Consider the following 8,095-nt stretch of genomic DNA (forward strand, 5'->3'; position numbering starts at 1 on the left):
CATACACAACTGATCAATGAGCATGCACATTTGATTAATTCTGTATTGTTAATATGTGTAAATTTTCTTTTGAGTTACATGTTTCCTGGTCCATGGATGGATGGTTCAGCTGAAAGATTGGACTGAGGAAGCAGCAGGTTTAAATACCTCCCACTAGGCCTGGAATGCACCAAGTACCCAATACAAGAAAGGGGGGACTTTGGGAGAGATGTATTGTTTATTTGTTGGTAGTTTATAAACTTTATTTGTCAAGTTATGTTAATTTCTTCACATTTAAAGGAAATATTTAGTTGAGAGCAGACTGTGTGTTTAGTGTTTATTAGTTGATTGCTTTGGTAGTGTCTTTAGTTTACCCCTTGTGTGTGTTATTGGTTTGGCCAGCCAATATATATGTTCCCCTTTGTGTCATTTGTTAGGTCAGTTGCTTTTGTTGAGGTATTAGGCAGTTCAGTTTGTTGTATTTTGAGTTTCCTTTTCTTTTGCTGACCTCTTTTAGGGCCCAATTTATCTGATGTTAATGTTTGCATTTTTCCTTACTTTTGGGTTAATAAAAAGCCCATTGTTTTGAACTTTGAAAGCTGTGTCTTTTGCCTTACTGCTTGGTCCCTGACAATGCCACACTCCTGAACCAATTTTAAAAACCTATGCCATTGGCCAAAAACCTAATTGCTTAATTGTTGACTCATTAACCAGGATGTTAGCACTATAAAAAAAGACAACAGGTGAGTGGCCTGTTCATAGCAGGCCTGTTCAAAGCTGGTATAGATGTCAACTTGGACTCAAAGATGAACTGATTAGATGTTGGTCAAAGGTCAAGTTCAGTGACCTCATGTCTGTTCCATACCTGTGAATTTGACTGGTTGGTGGAGGCATACAACTGCAATACAGCAATTATAGCTTTTTTAAATAGTACTATTGATATATTTTATTTGCATAACTGTAATATCCACTCTGCTGTGTGTGTTGCACTAACTTGCTGTGAAAGAAAAAACTAAATTTAGTTTTTTTTGCTGTGAAATCTGTGTTTTGTGCAGATTTCTGTGCACTTTACTGTAACAGTCTTTCCCTGCAGAATCTTCTTATAGAGAAAGGCCACCAAAGATAAATGTGCTTTGAATTTAACACAGCAGTGGGTGGTTTCCTGAAAATAAAGTCAGTTAATGTGAATGAAGTGTGTGGCATTTGGTGTAAAAAGTTAGATTTTATGAGCATTTTTGTAGTTTTTTGTGTAGTGCTTCATTTTGTGGTGCGCGTGAACTGTTTTGCATAAGTGTTATGAGACAATGAGTCCTGCTGCCAAAAAATGTGTTACCAATTGAAAAAAACTGTAACAGCCCTTTAACATTTAAAAAGCAACTCACAGGACCCCCATTATTAATGATATATGAACACTTAGGCCTTCAGAGTTTAATGGCTGTTAAGAAATCAATAAAACTATGAGTATTAACGGATTACCAGCGTTTTTGCTACCAAAATATGTCTGCACTGTATACCAAATAGAAAGAAGACAAAGCAGGACTGAACCCTGCAACCCAAAACTTGATCTTATCAGTAACCTATAACTGATGTATAAAGCACCATTGTACAAGGGCCCTTTAGTAGAAAGTGTTACCAAAATATGTTTGTAATAGTGAGAACAAAATGAATAGAAAAGGGCTCAGCTGGGAGGAATTGTGAAATGTGTATTCTCAGTCTTCATGGCGTGTTTATTTACGAGACCCTAGGGCACAACCTTTCCATGATTTGACCTGGCAAGGGCTTCCGTGAATCCCACCCCGCTGCGCTATCAGAGGTGCTGCACAGGCATGTTTCTGCAGCACCTCTTTTCCCAAAATGGAGCGCTTTAAAGGGACTCTGTGATTCTACAGTCCCGACTCCGCCTTTGAGATAATAAAAAAAAAAAAAAATTGAAAGAAGGAGGAGAAAAATCGCTTACAGGTATTTATACATAAAGGGTTACACAGGACATTACTTTTCAACACCATTTATCTTTTTTGTAGCCGCTGAAGCACCCTAAGGACATGTGCATGAATTGGTCAAAGATTCAAAGAACAACTCGTGCTTAATGAATGAATCATCAGATAAATCATTTAAGAATCAAAAAGAGCTGATAGATGACAAATGAAAAAAGTACAGGAGTAAAAGTTGTGCACGTTAACACTGATACAGTATATGATGGCGTATGGAGTGAGCATCTCAGCATTCGTGTTCTTGTTTGCACAATTTGTAAATTCTGCATGAGACTACACAGACAAACCCAACGCCTCTCCACATGTTTTTACCATATAAGCAGGCCCAGCACGTTACGATTTGCGATACGATCTCAGGTGTTCCCAGGTGTGAGATTTGGCAAATGAGTTACAGCCCCTCTCATAATGTCACTTTCCCCTGGGGGAAAACCCCTGAGGCTCAGAGGCCTTCATTGCCAAGAACAGCAGGGCAAAGTTCTCAGGTTACATATAAGGGATGGGATGCAGAATAATGAATAAGGTAAGTGTTAGACCCTTTATAAGTAAGTTGAACCAGGTGTGAGCAGCCTGAGGACCAAGGAACCACCACTGATGTAAACAAAGAGTGTTTATTTAACAGATAAACACAGTGAAAGCATATACAAAGAATGGTCTTAAAGCAGCTGATTGCCAGCAATAGCTACAACACTCTAGTTCAATAAAATAATAAATAGATTAAAAACAAGCTACATTTGTGTTCTTGTCCAGGGGGCAATTGCTGCAGTCCAACAGGAGAGAATAGCTGGGTACTATATCTCCAGTGTCCTACATGTCAGAATCAGAATCAGAATCAGAATCAGAATCAGCATCAGCTTTATTGGCCAGGTGTGACAGACACACGAGGAATTTGACTCTGGTACATTGGCTCTCAGTGTGCAAACAATAAACCAGCATAAGGCTGTGTAATATAACAAAATAGCAGTATTAACAGCAACAAACAGTGCAAACAATGCAGAATAAGCAGTTGTGGTGGCAATTTCCACAACAGCAGTAAAAACAGACAGTAAACAATGCAGACAATAATGGAATGTTCATTGGAAAGAGATAAATAGGGATAAAAACAGAGTACTTGGGCAATTCACTCATACCCTTGGTTCAGTTCATCCTGTACCTTCACCATAAGGCTCATGCCTTCACCTTCGAACAAACAGTGGTGTAGTGAGTCCTTTTAAAAACACTGGTCAAGGCCCTGCTCTTAATTCCCAGAGCATAAAACAGATGAGTCAGCCGAGCAGTACTCACAGCTTTGTGGGTCTTCCACTCTGCCCGTCGACTCCAACTGCCTTCATCATGCATAGGCACATGAAAAAGGTGACTACAGACTTCATAACTTTTAAGTCATTGGTTAAAACATATTTATTCACTATGGCTTTTAATATATAGTATTGTCTTCCGTCTTTTAACGATGGATTCTGTGTAATTTGTGTGTTTATGTTCCTATGTTGTTTTATTCCTGTATTGATCTTATTTACTTTAGTTCTTACCTTGTCCTTGTACTTTGGTTTTTAAAGTGCTATATAAATAAATTTTGATTTGATTTGATTTGATTTGACTACACCCCTAACCCTGTGACATACATCCAGTGCACTCTGATGTATTTAATAAAAACCAAAAGTCTTGGAGTTGCTTAGACAACCTAAAAAAGGCCAGTTAATGCAGACTGGATCCAGAGGAAGGCCAGATGGATTGCTGCAGACCCACCCTAGTAACAGTTTGCTTGTGCCTCTTCCCTCCAGGAACAGGTACAGGAATATAAGGACTAAAACAAACTGAGACACAGCTTCTTCCCCGGAGCAGTGAAATCAATCACCCCCCTAACCCGTAGTCTCACACACACACACAACGTTCCCCCCACAGGCAGTTACAGGTATAGTGGACTAGTGCAAATGCACACACATGCTCACACCTCTTCTTAAAGACTGAGATTTGCACTGAGCTGCACTTTAGAATGGGACTATATTCTTCTGCTGCTAATATGCTGTTGACCTGATTAGTTCCCATACATCTTCATTTTTATCTGTTCATATTCTTATATTGACTGTACATTTCTTGTGTTTATGTAAATAATGTGCCTTTTAAGCCAAGAGCTGCTGGAAGAAATTTCGCTGTGCTATGAATAATGACAATAAAGATTCTTGACTTGAAAGTGGTTATAACAAACAGTTTATGTTATATATAGTTAATTGTCATGATTCTGTCTTGTTTCTGTCTTCTGTTTTGGACTGTTTTCCTGGTATTCAGCTATCAGACTTCCCTCTCTGACCCCTCGCTTCGGATCTCTCGGCTGTGTGAATTTGCTGGTTCTGACCTTGGACTGTGTTCCCGACCTGTGAGTGTTTGTTTGTGTTTACGTGGGTTTAGTGATCAGTCTGTGAGCATAATAAAGAGACTGTTTTCACCTTTGCTCGTCTGGCATTGTAATAAGAGTCCACCAATTAGCCTGGCTAGTAGTGGTACTGGGAATCCTTGACAGTTAATTCTTTGTTAACATATTTTTGATTAACATGTGTTATGGAATATATGTTATCTATATATTAGAAGAGCTCTTCTTGTGTTCATATAGGAAAATGCTTGTGTAACAACAAAAGTTCAGCGACCTTCTCTTCTCTCTGTGCTGCTCGAAGGGGAAGTCGGACGGTCAGGAGTTTTCCCCAAAGGAAAGAATGTAAAGGAGAGAGATGAGAATAAAAAGTAGTTGGGTGGGGGACAAAATAGTGACAAAATACTAACAAGGTGATCTTTGTAATGAAATCAATTACTACAGGTAAACAGCTGGGGCCAGATGTTCTGTGGCTCTGAGACACTTGCCCAGGCTGTCTTTTTGGCAGTCCAACCTTGATATTTGGAAGTTACTGTGGTCACAACTACAACATTAAGACCCTAGTTATAATGAACTTGAATTATTTCCGGGGCGAGGCAATGCAACAATTAAAGGCTTAAGCCAAAATGTATGAAAGAAGGGCCTTTCATACATTTTGTTATTTCAGTGACCCTGAGATAACAAAAAGAGCAATTATACTGCTTTCTATAAACAGACATTCATATTTTCAGACATTGGGTATGTACAGTGAGCTGCTATATGACTCCTTATCCTCCTCTTCATCAGCTTCCTTATCATCCAGAAATTTATCCAGTAAGTTTGATGATTCCGATTCTACCTCTGGATCTTCATCCAAAGATGGGCCTTGCGGTTCAGGGTCCAGCTGGTGGCCTGAATGCTGTGGGAGCTCTAGAATCTGGGACTGAGGGTCTACACCCTGGGCCTCCAGCTGAGGGACCATTGTGGTCACAGACACAGACAAGGGCATGTGCATCAGAGGTGACCCAGGCAGGGCCGCAGAGCCAGGAGCAAACTGGACCCCCGGGTTAGGCATGGTAGATATGGTGGTGAGAGGCTGGGCCCAGGGGAGGTAGGTCAGTGCCGAGTCTGGGAGCTCCATCTGGGGAAGGGAAGCTGGTGCAGAGGCCACTGGTATAGTCTAGATAAAACAAATAAGACTAAAACATTACTGTTGATCACTATGGAACTAAAATTAGCAAAAACATAAAAGGTTTTTCTTGTTCAGGTTGACATTCTTTCTGCTTATACACTGCAAACAGCACAGTCATCAGAAGGTAATGTTGATGTTGTGACCTTTCTTAACTGAGCCTTCCAGCCTCTAAACGAATTCAAACTAATTCTTTGTGCATGGATAAAATGGCCAGTGGGTTTAGAGGCATGTTCTATTGTTGTCTTGTCCTTTATGTCCCACTCACTATAGGTGTGTAAGGTGGGCATTTAAAGCTAAGAACTGGGAGAACAGGAGGTGTTGTCAGCAGTGGTAAAAAGTAACTAAAGACATTTACTCAAGTATTGTATTTAAGTACAGTTTTGAGGTATCCCTATTTTACTTGCATATTTTCATTGTCTGTGTTTCATTGTCACTACATTTTAGAGGTGACTATTGTACTTTTTACTCCACTAAATTTATTTTATAACTTTAGCTACTTTTCAGAACCATTCATTCATTTTCTACCGCTTAGTCCCTGAACAGGGTCAGGGGGGTGGAGGGGGGGCGGAGCCAATCCCCCTTGGCAGGTCGCCAATCCATCGCAGGGCTAACACATAGACAAACAACCACACACACACACACACACACACACGCACACGCACGCACGCACTCCTATGGGCAATTTAGAGACACCAATCAACCTAAGCTGCATGTCTTTAGACTGTGGGAGGAAGCCGGAGTACCCGGAGAGAACCCACGCAAGCACGGGGAGAACATGCAAACTCCACACAGAAGGGTCCCGGGTGGGGCCCGAATCCGGAACCTTCTCGCTGTGAGGCAACGGCGCTAACCACTGTGCCACTGTGCTGCCCCCTTTCAGAACCAGATTATACAAAAATACAATATGATTATATGACTCTATTGATCCCTGGCAGAAAATTTTCAAGCTACTCAGCAGTATTTCAAATTAAAAGCATATAAGGTTGTTAAAACTGGCTTTTTAGCAGCTGCAACATTAAATGCGATGTACACAGTAATGCATTGATAATTACAATCCAGTAATATGATATACATTGATGTTAAATGTGCCATTCTGCATAATTAGTACTTTTATTTTTAATATTGTACTTTAAGTATGTTTTGATGCTAATAGTTTTGTATTTAAGTAACATTTTGAATGCAGGACTTTTACAGAGTATTTTTACACAGTTGTATTGCTACTTTTACTTAAGTAAGGGATCTGAGTACTTCTTCCACCACTGGTTGTCATTTGGTACTGCATCAATGCACTGCAATGATGACAGACTGTAATTTTGCCAGTGGTTTTTCCATGCAGGGTGTAGCCTGCTAAAGCTTTAAACATAACTTTTGTTGAGTTTCCTACTCACCCCAATATTAGTGAGAAGTGGTGTGTGTGTGTAGGTCAGCATGGTGTAGCTGGGGCACAGAGTCTGCATATACACATCTGCAGTCAGGGTGGGGGTGCCTGGGTAGGCCAGATTCTGTGCCGAGGGCTCCTGCTGGTTGTACTCAGGTGAGGACCATGGTGTCATGGCAGGTTGCAGGCCAGCACTAGTGGCAGGGGGTGGAGCTTTCCACCCTGTGTACTGCAGGCCTCCATCACCAGCTGCTGTTGACGGTTCAGCTGAGGTGACACTGGTAACATCAGCGCCAAAGATGGCTGAATTTCAAAGAGAAGTAGCGAATTAGTCTTTGAAATCATGCAGAAACACATAGTTTTATTCACAAGAATCAGTTAGGTAAATGATCAGGTAAGTTTCAGGCGCAGCTGTTGTGAATGAACAGTACCTTGTGTGTATGATGACTGGTTGTTGTGTGCAACCACATCCTAAAAAAGAGTAAAACAAACAAAAAAGTGAGTTGAGCATGTCAATAATTGTAGTAGAACCACTATCACATGTTGCTGCAGCAGAACTAGAGCATGTTGTGATGTTGATATATAAATATGCAGTATTTACATTTGTACTCTTCAAGTCCAGGTGTGAGCAGCAGCTGAGATGAAATTGTGTGTGTGTGTGTGTCTCTTAGAGATAAGAGCCAAAATTTATTTGTGTTTTCACAAACAAGTGTGTCCTTACAAAGTTTGTCTTCTGCAAAATAACTTTCTGACTTGAGTCAAACTGAACTAAAACTGAATTTTGTGAAATATTTAGCATGGAAAATATGTTAAAATATGAAGCAATATAAACTGATATTTTTTCCCAAAACTAAATCAGTTATAAGAAGACATCCTCCTTCTAGAGGGCAATTTATTAATTTACTGCTTAAAGACAAGGATTGTCTTCAGTTTATTAAAGAAGGACTGGGTATTTTTTATGGAGACTAATTGCACTGGAGGTTTATCAGCAGGTACATTGTGGGAAACAACTAAATCTGTCATGAGAGGAAAAAGAATATATTGTTCACATAAAAGGAAGGAGCAATTGGCTTGGGAACATGCCAATTATGGGAACATGTTAATGTGTGTATTGTGTTGTTTTACCAGATAAGTGACAATTACTAATGTATCTAAATCATATTTTTCACATTCTCACACTCCAGACCAGAGTATATTTTGAGGTGAGGTAGAATCTG

At 40.0% G+C, this 8,095-nt stretch overlaps 1 protein-coding gene across 1 annotated transcript in view; it reads right to left on the reverse strand.

The window, feature by feature from the left end:
* Positions 1-4,160: 4,160 nt before the first annotated feature.
* pou2af1 (POU class 2 homeobox associating factor 1) overlaps positions 4,161-8,095 on the reverse strand; it is a 17,789-nt gene continuing 13,854 nt past the window's right edge. Inside the window, exons 3-5 of the mRNA XM_020620728.1 lie at positions 7,310-7,349; positions 6,889-7,181; positions 4,161-5,488 (exon numbers count right to left, since the gene is read on the reverse strand). Coding sequence (XP_020476384.1) covers positions 5,057-5,488; positions 6,889-7,181; positions 7,310-7,349 — 765 coding nt within the window. The 3' untranslated portion in view covers positions 4,161-5,056. The remainder of the gene's footprint in view (positions 5,489-6,888; positions 7,182-7,309; positions 7,350-8,095) is intronic.

This window comes from Monopterus albus, unplaced genomic scaffold (assembly GCF_001952655.1).
Source record: "Monopterus albus unplaced genomic scaffold, M_albus_1.0 scaffold246.1, whole genome shotgun sequence".
NCBI classification, from domain to species: Eukaryota; Metazoa; Chordata; class Actinopteri; order Synbranchiformes; family Synbranchidae; genus Monopterus; species Monopterus albus.